Source organism: Scyliorhinus canicula, chromosome 3, assembly GCF_902713615.1.
Source record: "Scyliorhinus canicula chromosome 3, sScyCan1.1, whole genome shotgun sequence".
Lineage (NCBI taxonomy): Eukaryota > Metazoa > Chordata > Chondrichthyes > Carcharhiniformes > Scyliorhinidae > Scyliorhinus > Scyliorhinus canicula.
The window spans coordinates 77,335,657-77,358,554 of record NC_052148.1 but is presented as its reverse complement, the minus strand read 5'-3'; the positions used below and the strand labels follow the sequence as shown (position 1 = coordinate 77,358,554).

Sequence of the window (22,898 nt, the reverse complement as noted above, 5' to 3'; positions counted from 1 at the left end):
AATCAAAGGCTAGTTAAAGATACTGCACTATGAAATTGAAAATGAAATGAAATTCACTTATTGTCACGAGTAGGCTTCAATGAAGTTACTGTGAAAAGCCCCTAGTCGCCACATTCTGGCGCCTGTCCGGGGAGGCTGGTACGGGAATCAAACCGTGCTGCTGGTCTGCTTGGTCTGCTTTAAAAGCCAGCGATTTAGCCGAGTGAGCTAAACCAACCCCTGGTTTATTGAATAAACGTTTATCATTTCAAAAGATCTCCAGGGATTTCAAGGCTTTCCAAGTGTTGTCGGCTTTCTAGGAATGCTTTGACACTTCAAAAAAGCAGCAGTTTTAAATACATAGGGCTGAGGAAGCAGATGTAAGGAAAAGGGAAGTCTTCCTGGCTTGAATCTTCAATGAACTGTCTGATCTGCTCTTCAGCCATCAGGCAGCCTGAGATCACCATGCCAAGGTAGATCTTCTAATCACTCTTGTTATGCATATAAAACTAGCGCACAGACTAGAGGCCATCAAGTTAACAGAAGAAGAAGGATATTTTGTTTTATGAAGCAATAAAATGCAATGTATGAACAACAATCCCTACTTTAATGGGAGATTTTAATCAACAAATATAAAGCAGGAATACCCAAGCAATTTAGAGACAGTATTGATAAATATAAAGCATGACTGCTTCCGGACTTATCATGTCTAAGTAGCTATGAGAGATAGCACATTTGTTAGTTCTGCTGATGAAGCTTAGAAAACGGATGTTGTAGCACACCTGACTGACAGCAATAACAGAATGGTTAAGTTTAATATGGGCTGGGAATAAGCAACGCCAAGAACTAAAAGCATGTATACAATATTATAATGACTGAATTTGATGAGGGAACAACCAAAGCAAATGTGGTGGAGGAGGATTTATGACAACTCTATGGTAGAGTTAAGGTGAATTTCCTTAGAAGGGATAACGTTGGGAGTGTGGGAGGTAGACACAACTCGAATCAGAATGCTTAGATGAAACAAAACCTTTTTTTAAATACTTTTTTGATAAATTTAGAATACCCAATTATTTTTTCCAATTAAGGGACAATTTAGCGTGGCCAACCAACCTATCTTTGGGTTGTGGGGGTGAAACCTACGCAGACATGGGGACAGTGTGCAAACTCCACATGGACAGTGCCCAGGGCCGGCATCGAACCCAGTTGCTGCCAGACCTGCTGAGCATTTCTAGCATTTTCTGTTTAGGGAAGGCCATTTAGACTGACAGTATCAATGAGCTTAAAGCACAATTGGATAGAGTTTTAAAGAGAGGTGCCTGACCTTTCTGTAATATCTTTTCCTTGTAAAGTTTGCTCTACTTTGCTAATACCAGAATTTATTTTTTCCAGCAATGTTATTAATTACTTTGTTTGTTGCTGAACTGTTTCAAACCTCGGCTTTTAAGGAGCATTGTTTCTTTTTGCAGGTTGTGACATTGCTGAATGATCTTTATACCTGTTTTGATGCAATTATTGACAATTTTGATGTCTACAAGGTAAGCAAAATATATTTTAAGCAGCAGCAGCAACATACATTGACATCTCGAAGTTTAAAAGATAGAATTTTGCAAACAAACGTAATAGGCTTTGCTGTACATGTTTGTTTATATTATGTACAGCAGTCTACTTAGGGCTCTTGTTAATGTTTGAGGATTAGTTTCTGATTATGTGATAGCTGTTTCAAAACTGTTTAACTTTGTTGAGAAATGCCAGCTGTCAATATTCTCTGAATCATTTCACAATCTTACAGCTTTTCAAACGGAAACTGTCAAACATATAAAAGAGTTATTAAATGGCAAACAGAATGAGATATGTGAAACAAAAACTGTCCACAAAGAAAACAGAAAAGATGGTGACCATACCAGCGTATGTGAAGACCTTTCGGCATAGAAGAAAACACATGTTATACATTTATACAAGTGTAGATACTAAATTAGTTGAGTTTGTATTGTAGTCATTTAAGTCGTGGCATAGCGGTATTGTCGCAGGACTAGTAATCCATAGATGCAAGGTAATGCTCTGAGGACTGAGGTTTGAATCCCACCATAGCAGATGGTGAAATTTGGATTCAATAGAAATCTGAAATTAACAGTAGATTGATGACCATTCGCATCTGTTTCACTTATGCCCTTTAGGGAAGCGAAAATCTGCTGGCCTGAATGTGATTCTACAGCAATGTGGTTGACTTGTAAAATGCCCTCTGGGATGGGCAATAAATGTTGGCCCCATGAACAAATTTTTAAAAATCTGTCTCAATAGAATCACTTAACCCAGAGAGAGGCTATGTGACCCATTATAGCAGCTCTTTGAAAGAGGTGTTCAGTTAGTCCCGCTCACCTACTCTTTTTCCATTTCCCTGAAAATTTCTGCCTTTTAATGATTTATTAAATTTCCTTTTGTTTCTGCCGTTCCAGTACATACCAGATCATAATAACTCGCTATCACAGAGTTGTTACGGTGCAGAAGGAGGCCATTTGGCCCATTGTGCCTGTGGCAGTTCTACAGACGAGCATCATGACTTAGCGCCATTCCCCTGCTTGTTCCCCATACCTTCCCCATACCTCTGCACATTGTTTCCATTCAAGTAATCATCTGATGACCTCTTGAATGCCTTGATTGAACCTGTCTCCACCACACTTCAAGACAGTGCATTCCACACCCAAACCACTCCTTGTCTGCAAAAGCTTTTTCTCACATCACTTTTGCTTATCTTGCAAGTCACTTTAAATCTGTGCGCTCTCATTCTTGATCCTTTTACGAGTGGGAACAATTTATCCCGATCCACTCTGTCCAGCACCCTCATGATTTGAACTATGTTTTTAAAAAAAACTAATTTCCTCCTGATTCTTTGCCACTTATCTTAAATCTGAGTCTGTTGGTAACTGACCCTCCTGCGAGTGCAAATAGTTTATCAAATACTTGCGATATTTCTTAATGTGTTGAAACCTGGATGTTTTATTCAAGTAATTTACATCATTTGTGACAGCAATTACTGAAGTGGCATCCTGGTTATTTTTAAATCCCTGTTCAGGCATAAAAAATTACATAGGTCACGCCTGAAGCTACTATAATACAATTTGCCACAAGTACAGATGGCGAACAATTAGAATTACCCTAACACTCCAGGTGATAACACAGTTGCATGGTCTGGTGAACTTCACTTCTGCACAGCGAAGCATAAAGATCTGATTGCTATCAAAATGTACACATGGAGCGTGTTGTATATTAATCAATCTGGTGTGGAACTAATAAATATATGGAAGTTGCCATATTGAACCACAGCAAAACCAACGCAGTATGGAATTGCTGATTGCTGAATGTGAAATCCGAAGGGACTCGGATTATTTTATTGGACATAGCCATGTTAGGTCATCTCCATTTCAGGTCTTCCTTCAGAACTCCTTCACAGGAAATGTTAACTCTGTTTCTCGCTCCGCAGAGCCTGACAGGCCTGTTGAGTATTTCCAGCATTTTTTGTTATTATTTCAGATTTCCAGCCTCCACAGCATCAAAATAACACACTGTTCCTTCTCTATCAGGTAGAAACAATTGGAGATGCCTACATGGTTGTGTCTGGACTCCCAGTACGGAATGGCAAACTCCATGCACGAGAGACTGCTAGGATGTCCTTGGCATTACTGGAAGCCGTGAAATCATTTAAAATCCGACACAGGCCCAATGACCAGCTGAAGCTAAGAATAGGGATCCACACTGGTAAATTATCTTCATTCAAGCTTCAGATCTCTGAGGGGAATATTTATTTGTTCCTGATGTATTTCAATATCTAGTTGGGTTGAAAGTTTCACCCAAACAACTGCAACATGTGGGTGTCGAAGTTGCAATTTTGCTGTCTGGCACGGCAGCACAATGACTAGGAAGTCTCAGATTCAGTTCTAAATCTGTGTAGCATTAACTGATCTTGGCAGTGAGAAACATTAAGGTAATACAATGGCTGCGATCTAGTGGCCGCACTAGCCATGTGCACAAATCCCACAATGGCCACTAAATCTCGTGACAGGAATGTAGGGAAAAGGGAGATAAACCCAATGAATGAGCTGGCACAGCGGGCTAATTTAGGGGATGCCATTTACGGGAGCGAGGGATAGACTTAGGTATTTGGGGATTCAGATAGCGAGGGAATGGACGGTGCACCATAAGTGGAACTTAATGAAGCTGCTGGAGGAGGCCAGGGAGGATCTTAGGAGGTGGGATGCACTGCACTTAACGTTGGCGGGGAGGGCCCAAGTGGTGACAATGAATATTCTGCCGAGGTTCTTGTTTATCTTTCAGGCTCTCCCGATCTTTATACCAAAGGCCTTTTTTCGGAGAGCAGACACGATCATCTTGGACTTTGCATGGGCGGAGATGGTGCTGAGGGTGGGGAAGATCCTGCTGCAGAGGCAGCAGCGGTGGGGGTGGGGGGGGGGGGGGGGGGGTGGGGGTTGCCGATCTTCTTCATTATTATTGGACGGTGAATGTGGACAAAGTGCGGCAGTGGTGGGAAGGAGAAGGGGTAGAGTGGGTTAGGATGGTGAGGAGACTTGTAAGGGGTCTAGTTTGGGGGCTATGGTGACGGTGGCATTGCCAATGGCTCCGAGTAGGTATTCAGTGAGCCACGTAGTGCAGTCCACGGTGAAGACATGGGGCGGAATCGGAGAATCGCCCGGGGCCGGCGTCAATCCCGTCCCCACCGTGTCCCGAATTCTCCGCCCCCTGAGATTCGGCGGGGGCGGGAATCGCGCCGCGCCGCTCGGCGGGCCTCCCGCGGCGATTCTCCGGCCCGCGATGGCCGAAGTCCCGCCACAAACAGGACTTTCCCGCCGGCGTGGTTTGAAGCATCTCTGGTACCGGCGGGATTGGTGGCGCGGGTGGGCTCCGGGGTCCTGGGGGGGGGGAAGCGGGGCTATCTGACCCCGGGGGGTGCTCCCACGGTGGCCTGGCCCGCAATCGGGGCCCACCGATCGGCGGGCGGGCCTGTGTCGTGGGGGCACTCTTTTTCTACCGCCCCCGCCATGGTCTTCACCATGGCAGGTATGGAAGAGACCCCCTCCCCTGCGCATGCACCGGTATGACGTCAGCAGCCACTGACGCTCCGGTGCATGCGCGGACTTCCGTCGGCCAGCGAAGGCCTTTTGGCCCCAGCTGGCGGGGTGCCAAAGGCCGTTCGCACCGGCCGGCGGAGCAGCAACCACTCCGGCGTGTGCCCAGCCCCTCAATGTGAGGGATTGGCCCCTAAAGGTGCGGAGAATTCCACACCTTTGGGGAGGCCCGACAGCGGAATGGTTCACACCACTCCAACACACCGGAACCCCCCGCCCTGGCGGGTAGGGGAGAACCCCACCCATGGAAGCAGCTGAAGAGGCATTTTAGGATGGAAGGGATGTCGGTGCTAATGCCGCTGTGTGAGAATCATGGGTTTGAGCTGGGGGGGGGGGGATGGATAGTGTATGTAGGAGGTGGAGGGAAGTGGGTCTGGTCAAGGTGAGGGATCTTATTTGGAGGAAGGGTTCGCCAGTCTGGAGGAGCTAAGAGAGAGGGTAGAGATGCCAACGGGTAGTGAGTTCAGGTATCTGCAGATTAGGGACTTTGCACGAAAGGTCAGGAGGGGGATTCCTAGATTGCCGGGATACACCCTGCTGGAGCGACTGCTGCTTCCGGATGTGGAAGGGGAGGGAAAAATTGGGGATATATATAAGTGGCTTGGGGAACAGGGAGGTGAGTGAGTGGTAAAGATCAAGGCGAAATGGGAAGCGGAGTTGGGAATGGAGATCAATTGGGGAATATGTAGTGAGGCACTGCAAATGGTAAACGGGACCTCCTCTTGTGCAACGATGAGCCTGATACAGTTTAAGGTGGTGCACAGGGTGCACATGACTCGGGCGAGAATATGTGGGTTCTTTCAGGGGGTAGCAGATGAGTATGAGAGGTGTGAGCAGGGACCAGCGAATCACGGCCACATGTTTTGGGGTTGCGAAAAATTGGGAAGATTCTGGGCGGGAATGTTCACGGTCTTAGCTAGGATAATGGAGGAGGAGGTGGACCCGGACCCTTTGGTGGCGATATTTGAGGTTTCAGAGAAGCCGGAGTTCATGGAGGGGATGATGGTCGATGTCGTGGCCTTCACCTCTCTGACTGCACAGCAGCGCATGTTGCTGGAGTGGCGATCGGCATCGCCACCGGGGGTAGCAGCATGGTTGGGTGACCTGTACGACTTCCTACGGTTAGAGAAGATAAAGTATGAGTTAAGGGGCTCAGCGGGGGAGTTTGAGAAAAGGTGGGGGATGTTGTGACCATGTTTGAGGAGCTATTTGTCGCAGAGGGTTGGGGGGGTGGTTGATGGGGAGAGAGGGGAGTGAAAAAAGGGGTAAAATCTGTACAGACTGTATAGTTGATTGTTGGGAAGTATGTTTCCTGGGGTGTTTACTTGCTGTAACCTGCTTTGATACAAGTTTATAATAAAATACGTTTAGAAACAAAATAAATCTCGTGATAGGGCCAAAACAGGACTTGCGGCAGGGAGGTCTAGGTTTTGGGGGTGAACCTGATTTCCATACATTTAAATAAATTAACATGCATTTACCAGCTTTGATGCCGTAACATCTGCCCAGACCTTATCCTCCCTCCTAGTCGGCCTGATGTCATGCCAGCGCAAATCACTACTGGTTTTCAAAAACGTAACCCAGTCGTGATGACCACGCTAAGGGTGTGGAGGTAAGTATAGTCCCACGTGGTGAGGGACATAGATGGGCAGTGCCCTGCCACAGCTCCTGGCAATGCCAACCTGACAATGCCAACCTGACAGTGCCAACCTGGCATGGCATGGGTGGGGCCTCTGGGGAGCCTCATTGGGTGGGTGAGGGGGAAGCTCTGGTGCTTGGTGGAGGGGAATCCCTATTTCCTTTTATTTAAGACAGGGATCAAGGCGCCATTTGAGATTGATGGCCTTACCGATGTCTTTAGGCCCCGTCCCTCCAACCAACGGTGTGAACCTCCCTTCCCCTTCTGAGATGAAAAGTGTTGTTCAATACAACGAGAAAAGTCAGCAGGAACGCCTACGGGCTTCACATCGGGTTACTGGCGTGAACCCGTGGAAGGCGATGGGCCCAGACAGGATCCCTGGTTGTGCACTCAGAGCCTGCGCAGACCAGCTGGCAGAGGTATTCACAGACATCTTTAACCTGTCCCTACTCCACTCCGAGGTCCCCACCTGCTTTAAGAAGACCACCATCATACCGGTACCAAAGAAGAACCAGGCAACGTGCCTCAATGACTACTGCCCGGTGGCCCTGACATCAGTTGTAATGAAGTGCTTCGAGAGGCTGATCATGAAGCGCATCACCTCCATACTCCTGGAACGCCTTGACCCACTTCAATTCGCATACCGTCGCAACCGGTCCACATCAGACGCCATTTCCCTGGCCCTACACTCATCCCTAGAGCATCTCGAAAACAAGGACTCCTACATCAGACTCCTATTTATTGACTACAGCTCCGCCTTCAACACCATAATCCCAGCCAAGCTCATATCAAAGCTCCAAAACCTAGGACTTGGCTCTCCACTCTGCAACTGGATCCTCGATTTTCTGACCAACAGACCACAATCAGTAAGAATGAACACCAACACCTCCTCCACAATAGTCCTCAATACCGGTGCCCCACAAGGCTGCGTACTCTACTCCCTGTACACACACGACTGCGTGGCAAAACTTGGTTCCAACTCCATCTGCAAGTTTGCTGACGATACAACAATAGTGGGCCGGATCTCGAATAACGACGAGTCAGAATACAGGAGGGAGATAGACGACAATCTCTCCCTCAATGCCAGCAAAACTAAAGAGCTGGTCATTGACTTCAGGAAGCAAAGTACTGTACACACCCCTGTCAGCATCAACGGGGCCGAGGTGGAGATGGTTAGCAGTTTCAAATTCTTAGGGGTGCACATCACCAAAAATCTGTCCTGGTCCACTTACATTGACGCTATCACCATGAAAGCACAACAGCACCTATACTTCCTCAGGAAAGTAAGGAAATTCGGCATCTCCACATTAACCCTTACCAACTTTTACAGATGCACCATAGAAAGCATCCTATCGGGCTGCATCACAGCCTGGGTATGGCAATTGCTCAGCCCAGGACCGCAAGGAACTTCAGAGAGTCGTGAATACCGCCCAGTCCATCACACAAACCTGCCTCCCATCCATGGACTCCATCTACACCTCCCGCTGCCTGGGGAAAGCAGGCAGCATAATCAAGGATCCCTCCCACCCGCTTACTCACTCTTCCAACTTCTTCCAATGGGCAGGAGATACAGAAGTCTGAGAACACATAGAACATAGAACATTACATAGAACATTACAGCGCAGTACGGGCCCTTCAGCCCTCGATGTTGCGCCGACCTGTGAAACCATCTGAAGCCTATCTGACCTACACTATTCCATTTTCATCCATATGTCTATCCAGTGACCACTTAAATGCCCTTAAAGTTGGCGAGTCTACTACTGTTGCAGGCAGGGCGTTCCACACCCCTACTACTCTCTGAGTAAGAAACTGCCTCTGACATCTGTCCTATATCTCTCACCCCTCAATTTAAAGCTATGTCCCCTCGTGTTGGTCATCACCATCCGAGGAAAAAGACTCTCACTGTCCACCCTATCTAACCCTCTGACTATCTTATATGTCTCTATTAAGTCACCTCTCAGCCTTCTCCTCTCTAACGAAAACAACCTCAAGTTCCTGAGCCTTTCCTCGTAAGACCTTCCCTCCATACCAGGCAACATCCTAGTAAATCTCCTCTGAACCCTTTCCAAAGCTTCCACATCCTTCCTATAATGTGGTGACCAGAACTGCACGCAGTACTCCAGGAGCGGCCGCACCAGAGTTATGTACAGCTGCAGCATGACCTTGTGGCTCCGAAACTCAATCCCCCTACTGATAAAGGCTAGCACACCATGCCTTCTTAACAGCCCTATTAACCTGGGTGGCAACTTTCAGGGATTTATGTACCTGGATGCCGAGATCTCTCTGTTCATCTACACTACCAAGAATCTTGCCATTAGCCCAGTACTCTGCATTCCTGTTACTCCTTCCAAAGTGAACCACCACACACTTTTCCGCATTAAACTCCATCTGCCACCTCTCAGCCCAGCTCTGCAGCTTATCTATGTCCCTCTGTATCCTATAACATCCTTCAGCACTATCCACAACTCCACCGACCTTCGTGTCATCTGCAAATTTACTAACCCATCCTTCTACACCCTCTTCCAGGTCATTTATAAAAATGACAAACAGCAGTGGCCCCAAAACAGACCCTTGCGGTACACCACTAGTAACTGAACTCCAGGATGAACATTTTCCATCAACCACCACCCTCTGTCTTCTTTCAGCTAGCCAATTACTGATCTAAACCGCTAAATCACCTTCAATTCCATACTTCCTTATTTTCTGCAATAGCCTACCGTGGGGAACCTTATCAAACGCCTTACTGAAATCCATATACACCACATCAACCGCTTTACCCTCATCCACCTGTTTGGTCACCTTCTCAAAAAACTCAATAAGGTTTGTGAGGCATGACCTACCCTTCACAAAACCGTGTTGACTATCGCTAATCAACTTGTTCTTTTCAAGATGATTATAAACCCTATCTCTTATAACCTTTTCCAACATTTTACCCACAACCGAAGTAAGGCTCACAGGTCTATAATTACCACGGTTGTCTCTACTCCCCTTCTTGAACAAGGGGACAACATTTGCTATCCTCCAGTCTTCCGGCACTATTCCTGTTGACAAAGACGACATAAAGATCAAGGACAAAGGCTCCGCAATCTCCTCCCTGGCTTCCCAGAGAATCCTAGGATAAATCCCATCTGGCCCAGGGGACTTATCTATTTTGACATTTTCCAAAATTGATAACACCTCCTCCTTTTGAACCTCAATTCCATCTAGCCTGGTCGACTGAACCTGAGTATTCTCCTCGTCAACGTTGTCTTTCTCCAGTGTAAACACTGATGAAAAATATCCAGTTAACGCTTCCCCTATCTCCTCTGATTCCATACACAACTTTCCACTACTATCCTTGATTGGCCCTAATTTTACTCTAGTCATTCTTTTGTTCCTGATATACCTATAGAAAGCCTTAGGGTTTTCCTTGTTCCTATCCGCCAACAACTTTTCGTGTCCTCTCCTCGCTCTTCTTAACTCTCCCTTTAGGTCCTTCCTGGCTAACTTGTAACTCTCAAGTGCCCTAACTGAGCCGTCATGTCTCATCCTAACATAAGACTTCTTCTTCCTCTTGACAAGTGCTTCAACTTCCTTAGTAAACCATGGTTCCCTTGCTCAACAACTTCCTCCCTGCCTGACAGGTACATACTTATCAAGGACACGCAGTAGCTGTTCCTTGAAAAAGCTCCACATTTCGATTGTACCCATCCCCTGCAGTTTCCTTCCCCATCCTATACATCCTAAATCTTGCCGAATAGCATCATAATTGCCTTTCCCCCAGCTATTATTCTTGCCTTGTGGTATATACCTATCCTTGCCCATTGCTAAAGTAAACATAACCGAGTTGTGATCACTATCACCAAAGTGCTCACCTACATCTAAATCTAACACCTGGCCGGGTTCATTACCCAGTACCAAATCCAATGTGGCCTCGCCCCTTGTTGGCCTGTCTACATACTGTGTCAGAAAACCCTCCTGCACACACTGTACAAAAACTGACCCATCTATAGTACTCGAACTATAGTATTTCCAGGAAAGTTAAAGTCCCCCATAACAACTACCCTGTTACTCTCGCTCCTGTCGAGAATCATCTTTGCAATCCTTTCCTCTACATCTCTGGAACTATTCGGAGGTCTATAGACAACTCCCAACAGGGTGACTTCTCCTCTCCTGTTCCTAACCTCGGCCCATACTACCTCAGTAGACGGACAAACACGCACGAACAGACTCAAAAACAGCTTCTTCCCCACTGTCACCAGACTCCTAAATGACCCTCTTATTGACTGACATCATTAACACTACACCCTGTATGCTTCATCCGATGTCAATGCTTATGTAGTTACATTGTATACCTTGTGTTGCCCTGTTATGTATTTTCTTGTATTTTCTTGAATTTTGTTTAATTCCCGTTTCTTCCCATGTACTGAATGATCTGTTGAGCTGTTTGCAGAAAAATACTTTTCACTGTACCTCGGTACACGTGACAATAAACAAATCCAGTATCCAGTATGAGCCAACACTCTGTGTATTTTTGGGAAGATTCTGCCCAATAATGTCTAGGAATAGAAAATGAAACCCCCAGCATTCCTAGCCTCTGATGGTTCACTTATATAAAGTGAGTATTTCAGTGAAGTGCCAGAGGATTGCAAGCATCTATATAACATTACTGCAAGATGAATCAATAGAAAAGAAAGCAAAGTAGAGTTTTTTTTTAAATTCCTGCTGATGTGAATAAAACCTTTTCATTGCAGCAAAGACTAGACATTCAACTGAAGGATCCTTAGTTAGGAATATTGTTTCAGAGTTAGGGCTGTTTATTTCTGTGAATAAAAGGCTACGAATAGAGCCGATGGAGGATTTCAAAACAATGAAGGATTGCCATATTTTATGACATGGATAGGTATTATAAGGATGAAGAGAACATGTGAGCAAAATTCTTCGATGCCAGGAACTTATCATCCTCTGGAATAGACTGATGAAACATATGGTGGATAAACATTTACTTCAGCACTATAAAATATAACTTTTCAAGTTCCTGAATAGAGGAAACTTATTAATTATAAATGGGAAATTGTTAATTAGCTGGGATTATGAGGAGTTGTAGGCCATTAGCCTCAAGCTTTGTTTAACACTATTCAGGAATTGGAGAGGAGTTCCCAGCGTCTGCCCTCCATTGATAATAGCTGGTGTTTGCTCTGATTTTGTCTCCCCCAGAACCTGCTTTGATTTTTGGAATTGGTGGGTGACGTCTGTGGTTGTACCATGTCCAAGTGATGTGTACTTAATGGGCCTGATAGTCTTTTCCTGCACTTATTTTCAGCTGATTATATGAAATAATATTAATAAGGAATTTTCCTTAATAACTTATAATGCAACCACTAGCACTGACAGCCCAGCAGCATTCCATTGAAGCCCGTTCAAGTCTTTCTTTGGCTGGTCAACTATTTCTTTTTAATATAAATTTAGAGTACCCAATCATTTATTTTTGTTCCAATTAACAGACAATTTAGCGTGGCCAATCCACCTAACCTGCACATCTTTGGGCTGTGGGGGTGAAACCCCCGCAGACATGGGGTGAATGTGCAAACTCCACTGTCACTGTGACCCAGGGCTGGGATTCGAACTCGGATCCTCAGCGCCGCAGTCCCAGTGCTAACCACTGCATCACACGTCGCTCTTTTCGGCTGGTCAAATATGTGTACGTGTCAGCTGTTCTCTCCATCCCATCAGTTCTGCTTTATGTCTTTTGTAATCTTCCAATATCCTTCTTCTATCACTTGAAATACTTCTGTGCTTCAGGTCTTGCTTCATTTGTGCTCTAGAGCAGACTGAGTGATGCTGAAACAACTCTAAATGCCAACAAGGGTCAACAGTGTTAAAACTGCATGAATGATGTAGATGAGCAGACAGAGTGGCCAGGGTAAAATGGTGAACCCAACACCAAGTGTAGTTTACTGTTGTTACCCTCAGAAGCAGGCAGCAAAACCATCTGCTGATTTGGGTACTCAATGCCTTCAGAGGCACATGTGCATTCTTATTTATGTACCACACAGGATCCAAGTCTACATTCGAAGGCAGCATTACGGCATAAATGTGGGACGAAACTTCAGTTTCGTATGGGGATTGAATTTATTTCGTATGGAATTGGGCAAACTGTAAGGTAGAAAATGTGCATAATGGAGTTACTTTAGGGGATAGAAGACTTTTCAAATGATACATAGTTTGTCACTGTTCCAAATGGCTTGACAGTAAAAATGTACATGTTGTGCATTTCTGAAAAGAAAAATGTTATGTTAGACTAAGAAATAATGAGGAAACCTTTTTCTTTTTCTACCTACGCTCAGGGCCGGTGTGTGCAGGGGTTGTTGGATTAAAAATGCCACGTTATTGTCTATTTGGAGACACAGTTAATACAGCCTCCCGTATGGAATCTACTGGAGAGGGTAAGTGGCTGCTTTGAGAAAGAAGGTATAGCATCAAGTTTGACATTGAGACTTATATAGACTGAAAACTCTAAATATTTTGTATTTAGCAAATGAAAGGGAGAAGTACACTGTATCGAAATATTACTTGTGGCGTCTAAATATTATTATAAGGAGGGTTTCACTGCATCAAAGCTATTTTTGTCAACCTGACTTTAATAGGACTTTGATATCTTTCCATTCTGAAAGAAGTTTGATTCCAACAGAGATTAAACACAGCTGATTTTTAACTGAGTTGGTTTACTCATGCAGGAAACAAAATAGAATGGGTGATTTGATTAATGCTTTCTAGATATTAAGGGGAAGTGAAAGAGTCGATAAAGAGAAACTATTTCTTTGTGGTTGGGGAGTCTTGACTCGGAGACATTAAGCGGAAAACAAAATGCCTTTCAGGAGTAAAATTATTTCTACACGCAAATGGATGTTGGAAGTTTGGAACTCTCCTCCACAGATGGCCATTGATGCTGGGTCAACTCTTAATATTAAATCTGAGATGAACAGATTTATGCTAACAAAGGTTACTAAGTGGTATGCAGCAGAGGCAATGAAGTCAATGAAGAAAATGGTGTTAGGTCACATATAGAGTCAAGGGGTTAAATGGCCTATTCTTTTGCTTAACTACTTGTACTCGGGAGGTCAGTTAGCTCAGTTGGCTGGATGGCTGGTTCATGATGCAGAGCGATGCCAGCAGTGTGGATTCAATTCCCATACTGGTTCAGGTTATCCATGAAGGCCCCACCTTCTCAACCTTGCCCCACGCAAGGTGTGGTGGCCCTCAGGTTAAATGACCACCAGTCAGTTCTCTCTCAAAAAAGGGGAAAACAGCCTCTGGGACTGTGGCACACTTGTACACCTCTACCTGTCCCTCCAATATCGCAATCACACAGCCGTTTTAACTTTCACCGGCCCCACTCATTTCTCATATCCCACACTACCTCAAAACTTGCCTACTGTGCATTGCCTCCTGCTTCATCTGTATTGAAGAACATCCAGTCATCTTTCCCCTATGCTCTGTGGCTGTCTTCCCTAAACCAGTCCACCTTATAACATCGCATCCATCTGTGAAAGCCTCCTTTCCTTGTATACAGTAGTATTTCCGACCTTTACCCATGAGAAGCCTAGGTCTTTTTTTCCAGCCATGTCCCCTAGGCCTAGAATCCATAACCAGTGGAAATAGTTAAGTCACAATATACATCTATGTATAATGGAGTGCCAGGACGGTATTGGGGCGGTGCTCCTCCAACGGGATGACTTCTCCTCTTGGGCCCCAGTTGCCTATGCCTCCAGAGCCATTACGCCCACTGAGCAACGGTACGCTCAGATTGAGAAGGAATGCCTGGGCCTCCTAACGGGAATCGACAAGTTCCACGACTATGTGTATGGCCTCCCAAAATTCACGGTTGATACGGACCACAGGCCATTGGTCCACATAATCCAGAAGGACATAAATGACATGACACCCCGGTTACAACGAATCCTTCTCAAGCTGCACCGCTACGACTTTGAACTTGTCTACACGCCTAGCAAAGAACTCATTGTTGCAAGTGCCCTTTCCAGGTCTATCACCGCACCGCATGAGCAAACTGACTTTGTCTACCAAATCGACGCGCAGGTGCAATTCTGTGCCTCCAACCTTCCGGCCTCTGATGAGAGGGTCATTAAAATTCGTGAGGAAACGGCCAAGGATCCTCTGCTACAGCGAGTGATGCAGCACCTCACGAATGGCTGGCAGAAGGGACAGTGTTCCCAGTTTTACAACGTCAAGGACATCCTGACGGTGGTGGACGGCATCCTCATGAAGCTCGATAGAATCGTGATTCCGCAGAGCATGCGAGCTATGGTGCTCGGCCAACTCCACGAGGGTCACCTGGGGGTCGAGAAATGTCGACGCAGAGCTCGGGAGGCAGTCTATTGGCCGGGCATCAGCCAGGACGTTGCCAACACGGTCCTCAACTGCCCGACATGTCAGAAATTTCAGCCAGCTCAACCTAAAGAAACATGAGATAGTGACCTCCCCATGGTCCAAAGTCAATGATGACCTTTTCCACGCCAAGGGGCGTGACTATGTCCTCCTGGTCGACTACTTTTCCAATTACCCAGAAGTGGTGAAACTGTCCGACCTCACGTCGGTGGCGGTGATTAAAGCATGCAAAGAAACATTTGCCAGGCATGGGATACCGCTCACGGTGATGAGTGACAACGGCCCCTGTTTTTACAGCCAGGAGTGGTCTGATTTTGCCCGGCTATACAACTTTTGTCACGTCACCTCCAACCCCCACTACCTGCAGTCAAACGGGAAGGCCGAGAAAGGGGTCCATATTGTCAAGAGATTACTATGCAAGGCTGCAGACTGAGGCTCTGACTTCAACCTGGCGCTGTTGGCATACAGAGCGACCCCACTGTCCACTGGGTTGCCTCCAGCGCAGATGCTCATGGATCGCACTCTGCGAACCACGGTTCCAGCCATCCATGTTCCAGACCTTGACAACTTCCCGGTCATACAGAAGATGCAGCAGTCTCAGGCCCAACAGAAATCAGCATATGACGCTCATGCCACGGATCTCCCCCGGATGGTCCCAGCTGATCGAGTTTGTGTTCAGCTACCTGACGGCGGCTGGTCTGCCACAGCTGCGGTGGTCAAGCAAGTGGCCCCGAGATCGTTCCGCATCCGCATGGCTGATGGCTCCTTCCCACGACGCAACAGACGGGCGCTGCGCAGAGTTCCACGTCCGTCACCCAACCGTGATGTCCCACCTCCCACAATGCTTCCTCCGGACGCGCCCCACCACGAAGCCACCGATCTACCAGCAATTCTGCCGACCTCTGCGACCACCGCATTGGCGGCAGGCCCGCCTATCCAAGTGCAGTCGGCCCCTGATCCACCCTTGAGGTGGTCAACCAGAATGTGTCGCCCGCCACAGAGACTAAACTTATAGACTGAACGTTTGCACAACTTTGTTACCTCATCGTTTTGACCTCTGTAAATATCGTTTTTACCATTTTATCTGCCCTATATCAGCACTAGCAACACCTTCATTTTAGCAAATTCTGTATATAGTCAGGCACATATACATGTCCACACGCACATGCACCTTAATATTTATTATCTGAACACAAACAATATTTTTAAAAAAGGGGGGAGATGTCACAATATACATCTATGTATATAATGGAGTGCAGACAGGCAGTGATTGACAGACAGGATGACCAGCAAGCACACAGAACACAGCAGCCAATCACCAGACAGGACACGACCAGTATAAAGCCAGAGGGCACCAGTTTTCCCGCTCTCTCGGGACCCAGCCTCTGAGACAGTCAGAGCTCGTGAGCTAGCCAGTGCAAACACCATGTGGTAGTCAGTAAGTCTGGTCAGGCTAGCCTCAGGTCTCCAGTCAAGTCAGCATAGTGTCAACCCACAGTTGAACATGTATAATAGTTTAGATGTTAAATAAAATCGTGTTGCATCTCATCAATTGTTGGAAGTCTGTCTCTCGCTACACTGCATCAAACACAGTCCACATCGACCCAGCCTGCCCAACACATCAAGTTACTCTCTATATCAGTTCCTTGTAACAGCACAAAAGCTTCAATCGCCCACAAATCACCTATTATATGTTACTTCCTGCAGTAGTAAATCAACTCTGTTAAAAATCAGCTGTATTTAAGCTCTACCCTTTCAGTTGCTGTCCTGCTTCAGGGTTTCATGGCCATGTTCCTACACAAGGATTTGAAAATGGAGTACGTTTAAGTGCAGAGAATATAGAAAACATTCAGCTAGCCAGGCAGCTTTGGTGGAGATGCTTTTACATTTAAATGCCATGTTTTCAATTAAAATGGATTTCACAGGGCTGCAATTCTCCATCCTGTCATATACTGGAGCCACCAAGAATAAAGAGACGATTCTGACCGTGGTTTCCTGCGAGTTACTCAAGCCCTGTCACGGTATAAAGATTTCCACCACACCTCCAGCGAAGTTATGACAGTGGAACAAAAGCATGTCCAACCAGCCTATGTCGGCAGTAAAGATGTATTTATACACCATCTGAGGACAATAGTTCACTTGTTGTCTCAGCTCAGTCTCCTGTTAATACTGAACTCAAGAGAATTTTTTTATTCCAGCAGCCTCTCTTAAGTATATTCCCTCTCTCTCCTGACAACACCCTCCCTAGTCCCTGCCTGGGTCTGACCCCTAACTAGGAAGTGTTTTGGGGCATTTGCTGTTTTTTCAAGATTTCATTCATTTTTGATTCAGCCTGCTTCCATTTTACCAGTGGAGGGTAGGATCCATAGAATTCCTACAGTGCAGAAGGAGGCCATTCGACCCATTCAATCTGAAAGGGCTCACTACTTAGGCTCATTACCCTACCCATAAGACCAAAAGACCATAAGACATAGGAGCAGAGTTAGGCCACTCAGCCCATCGGGTCTGCTCCGCCATTCAATCATGGCTGATATTTTCTCATCCCCATTCTCCTGCCTTCTCCCTATAACCCCTGATCCCCTTATTATCCCCGTAACCCAACTTAACCTGAACATATTTGGACACTAAGCTGCAATTTATCATGGCCAATCCACCTAACCTGCACATTTTTGGGAACAAGGCATGTCTCTGCCCTAGGTTAGTGGTGAGACAATTCGTTATAATAATTAAATGTGGTGCACATAGTACAGCTGGGAGCCTGTGTTAAAGTTTGCTGTTGGCGATTAGGCTTCTGAAAGTTCAGAAACCCAGGAGCAAAATGGAGAAGAGAGCAGTCAGCTGCAGAACGCCCATGCCATTTCTAGCCACTGCTTGTGAAACAGGAGGAGCAGGACTGCTATCCCCCCCCCCCCCCACTCCCCCCCCCCCCCCCCCCCCCCAGACCCCTGAAGCAAACTGTCTGCCGATCCAGACCCCTCCTTACTGTCATGGTCTGTTCAACCTCTCCATCAACCTACGATACCAAATCTCTTGCCAAATCTTCCCTCTGCACCATACCCCGGAGCCCCCAGCCACCACTCCTGCCGCTCCCCCTCAACTCCCATTACAGCCTGTAATCTTTTCATCCCTCCCAGCTGTTGGTCCAGCCTTTCTCTCATCTGAGACCTTTCCTGATCACTGTGGATCTACCACAATGGTCCTCAGCTGCAGCAATCTGTCACTGGCTTTCCACTTAGCAACCACCCAGATTGTTAGTTTGGTCAGCATCCAGGTAGGAAACAGAGTAGAAATGAAAGATGAGGCCCAGACGTTAGTTTTGGCAGGACCTCCATGTCACAAGAATTCTCGCAGCCCCCTCCCCCGCACAAACAGTGTGCTCCCTGGTCTCCCTCCACTTCCTGTATATATACCTTTCCATCTATTTTGTGGACGCTGCAACAGGAGTGCAGTAGAAAGGATCACACCCTTGTGAATTTACATCCTCTCGAATGGCCCCAAAGAGCATTGTGACTGTCATATATGCCTTGCAGCAAGGAGCTGAAAAGAAATCACACACCACACATTTAAACAGTGTGAAAATTAATGAACTGTTTATTTTGTAATAAGAGTCAAAAGTGAAACTTCTAAAGGAAAGCAATCATTTTTTTTATTTAAATGTGTTAGCACTTATATCTGTAACATTCTTTGGACTAATTTACAAGCTACAAACAGATATTAGGACAGCCAGTCCCAGAATTTGACTTTGAGTTTTATCCCCTTGATATTCAATCTTCAACTTTATGCGGCTGCAAGAGTCCTCTGAGGCCAAGTAACAATCCAAGCTAAGTTAAAACCTTAAGTTAAACAGTTCCTGAAATCAGAACCATATAAAGAATTTGGCAGCAAAATGTAATACTCGGAAGTCAATTTAAAGAAATTTCAGTCTAAATATATCACAGAATTGTTACAGCGCAGAAGGAAGCCATTAGGCCCATCGAGTCTGCACCGACCCTCAGAAAGAGCACCCTACCAAGCCCACTTCCACATCCCATCCCTGTAACCGTACCCAAACTGCATGTCCCTGGGCACTACGGGGCAATTATCATGGTCAATTAACCTGCACATCTTTGGACTGTGGGCAGAAACCGGAGCATCCTGAGGAAATCCATGCAGACATGGGGAGAAAGTGCAGACTCCGCACAGACAGTCACCCAAGGGCAGAATTGAACCCGGGTGTCTGGCGCTGTGAGGCAAGAATGCTACCGTGCCATCCTGACTTAATGCCATTCCCTGCCTTTTCCCTGTACCCCTGTCTTCATCCTGCTGTTAACCTTTTACCTCTTTACTTGTTAGCATTGAAGATCCACGTATCCTCAACGACCAAGAATGTCTTGGATGAGTTCGGAAATTTTGAACTGGAACTTCGTGGAGATGTTGAAATGAAGGTACTTTCTGTTTCATGTTATGTTCAACACATCACAACCACAATCATAAGTGACATTTATGGAAATCCTTATTGCTGCTTTTGCAACAGAAGGAGGCCACTCAGTCTGTTGTGCCTATGCCGGTTCTTTGAAAGAGTCATGCCTAGTCACACGTGTATAACCCTGTAAGTCCTGTATGGCATTCTGTTAGGTCACTTGGGCATTCTGAATTCTCCCTTTGTGTACCCAACAAGGGGATTTTCACAGTAATTTCATTGCAGTGTTAATGTAAGCCTATTTGTGATATTAAAGATTATTATTATATTTTAAAGTTCCTCACTCTCAAGTCCAACTCCCTTTTAAACTTATTCATGGAATCAGCTTTTATAACCATTTCAGGTAGCATGTTCCAGATCCTAACAACTCAGTGAATAGAAATATTCTCCTCATATTCCCTGCAGATGTTTTGCCGTTGTTTCTGAATCTATGGGGCTGGATTCTCCGATTGCCGAAATCGCGTTCGGCGATCGGCTGGAGAATCCATTTTTATGCTGGAATCGGGGACGGCACCGTTTTTCCGATGCTCCACCCCCTCAAAAATGGCATACTCGAGGAGTACGCTGCACACCTTCGGGGCGGACTCAGGATGTCACCTGAGGCCCTTCCCCGATGTTCCACCCCCAATCGGCCGAGTCCCCAGCGGCTTGGAACACGTGTCCTCCCAACCTTTGGGGACCTCGCGTGGCGGCTGCGGACTGTGTCTAGCGACGCTGCAGTCAGGGGTGGGGGTTGTGGGGGGGAGCCATTCTGCTTGCAGGGTGGCTTCGGCGGGGGGCTAGGGGGCTGGTGGGGGGTGGTCCGGGGGTGGCGATGGGGGTTACAAGTGGGCAGATTTTAGCAGGCTTAGTCTGCGCGCGCCAATGCCATCTTGTACGGCACGGCCGCCACAGGCCGCCGCCGTTTGCATGCGCGGCCACGGACCCGGCCATTCTGCGCCATTTCCATAGGTAAAGGCAGGGATTTTACACGGTGCGGCTGCTAGCCCCCCACTAGGCAGAGCATCGGTGTGAGGGCAGCGCCGACCTTTTGGTCATAAGACCAGATGGATCCTGCAGACAAAATCGGAGAATGCAGCTCATGATCTTTAGTCATTGACCATAAGCTTTTGATCTTCTCCACCAACTCTATCAACATCCTTCCTCATTCTGAAACCTTGTGACGTCACCTCATAACTTTCTCTTTGCCAAGGAGAACAGGCTGAATTTTGCCAGGCTTTCCTCATCACTGATGTCCCTTTTCCCTGGTAGCATCCTGGTAATCCCCCTTCGCACCATTTTTAAGCCCTATTTTGTGTAGCTTGATTCCCAAAATTGACGAAAATACACTAGCTGAGGGATGTGATTTATAAAGTGCTAACGTGGTCTCTTTACTTTCATATTTTACTCATAGTTTTAAAAACCCAAGTCCATTAAGCTTCTCTTCAGCACTTTACTACTTTACTCTTTGGGTGCAGTTCTCCCACAGTGTTGCGTCGGCGGTGATCCTGTTATGTTGGATGCATAGTGAGAGAGTGCCGAGCTGCATGTAGTGCACCCAACCCGTTACCCCCGATGTCCAGCAAAGGCGTGATCCAGATCAACATATTTAAATGATTCGGGCAGCTGGGTAGCACAGTAGGGCAGCACGGTAGCACAGTGGTTAGCACCGTTGCTTCACAGCTCCAGGATCCCAGGTTCGATTTCCGGCTTGGGTCACTGTCTGTGCGGAGTCTGCACATTCTCCCCGTGTTTGCGTGGGTTTCCTCCGGGTGCTCCGGTTTCCTCCCACAGTCCAAAGACGTGCAGGTTAGGTGGATTGGCCGTGCTAAATTACCCTCAGTGTCCAAAATAGGTTAGGTGGGGTTACGGGGATAGGGAAGAGGTGTGGGCTTAGGTAGGATGCTCTTTCCAAGGGCCGGTGCATTCTCAATGGGCCAAATGGCCTCCTTCTGCACTGTAAGTTCTATGTTTTTATGATTAAACTCATTTAAACTTATCCATGGAATCAGCTTTTATAACTATTTTATATAGCATGTTCCAGATCCCAACAGCTCACTGAATAAAAATATTCTCCTCATATTCCCCTTCACTCCATTTTTAAGCCCTTGACATATTTTGTGCAGCTTGATTCTCAAAATTGACGAAAATACACTAGCTGAGGGATGTGATTTATAAAGTGCACAATCCGTTCGAGGCCACAGCCTCCTGGCTCCCGGTATTCATCGGCTCCACTGGCGAGGCCTGACGTTGGAGTGAATTAATACTGGTCTCCAATAGATGGCCACGCCAGGGGGCTTGGAGGCCATTGGAGCCCCCGGGTGGTTGGGGAAAGGGCAGGGCAATGCCCTAGTACACCCAGGCAGTGACGACCTGGTACCCTGCCAGCATGCAGGTAGGCACTGCCCAGGTGGCGGGCAGTGCCCAGGTGCCAAGGGGCACTGCCAAGGGACAGGGCCTGAGGGGGGGCCATGCCCATTAAAGTGAATGGGTGAAGGGGGGTCTGAAAGGTGGGAACGGAAAGGGGGACCTTAAAGGTGGAGGGCCCTCAGTGACCACATAGCGGGGTATGGTCACTTGGGGGTTCCGCACTGCAGAAAAGAATTCTAAGTGGAGATTTGCCAGTGCACAACTCCCTAAGACCAAAAAAAATGACAGGTAGGTAATATTAATCTGGATTGTGCCCAAACACCCGGCGGAAGTTATTCCATGTAACTCCCCCCCCCCCCCCCCCCCTCCCACCCCCACAAATGACACGTAGCGTGAGATTCAGCATTAGGTTGTTTGAATACCTAGACGACAGATTCACCTGGCACCTGGGGGTCAACGGCTGCACATGCAAGACCTCGCCAGGGTACCATTTAATGCTGGTCCACAAAAACGTGGGTCTAGCAGGGCATTAGAAACTCCTGGGTAGTTAGAGACAGGGCTATGTGGTACCCTGGCACTCCCCCTGGTACCTTGGCACTGCCAGCCTCACATCCTGGGTTTATAGTGAAGAGGGAGCGGGGAGTCTTGGCAAAATTGCAGCAGGGGAGCTGGAGCTCTCCATGTCATTCTTCCCTTATTACAGTACATTGTTTAAATGACCTGATGCCTGGGGTTTGGGATTGATAAACTGTCCAGTCTGAGTGACGGATAAGACTTTGTCCTGTTGCAGTCCTGCCATTATCATTTAACTCTAAAATGTCCATTTCCACCACCAAATGTAGACCTGTATTCTAACACAAGGAGAAAAAGGAACATTACAGTCACAATCTACCCGAATGGGAACAGAGCCCCGTGGTGAGCACATTTAGCTGGGTGCTTCCCGACT

At 46.8% G+C, this 22,898-nt stretch overlaps 1 protein-coding gene across 1 annotated transcript in view; it reads left to right on the top strand.

Moving 5' to 3' along the window:
- LOC119962751 (atrial natriuretic peptide receptor 2) overlaps positions 1-22,898 on the top strand; it is a 195,123-nt gene that overhangs the window by 154,325 nt on the left and 17,900 nt on the right. Inside the window, exons 18-21 of the mRNA XM_038790768.1 lie at positions 1,449-1,517; positions 3,561-3,735; positions 13,086-13,184; positions 19,477-19,568. Of these exons, the coding sequence (XP_038646696.1) occupies positions 1,449-1,517; positions 3,561-3,735; positions 13,086-13,184; positions 19,477-19,568 (435 nt within the window). The remainder of the gene's footprint in view (positions 1-1,448; positions 1,518-3,560; positions 3,736-13,085; positions 13,185-19,476; positions 19,569-22,898) is intronic.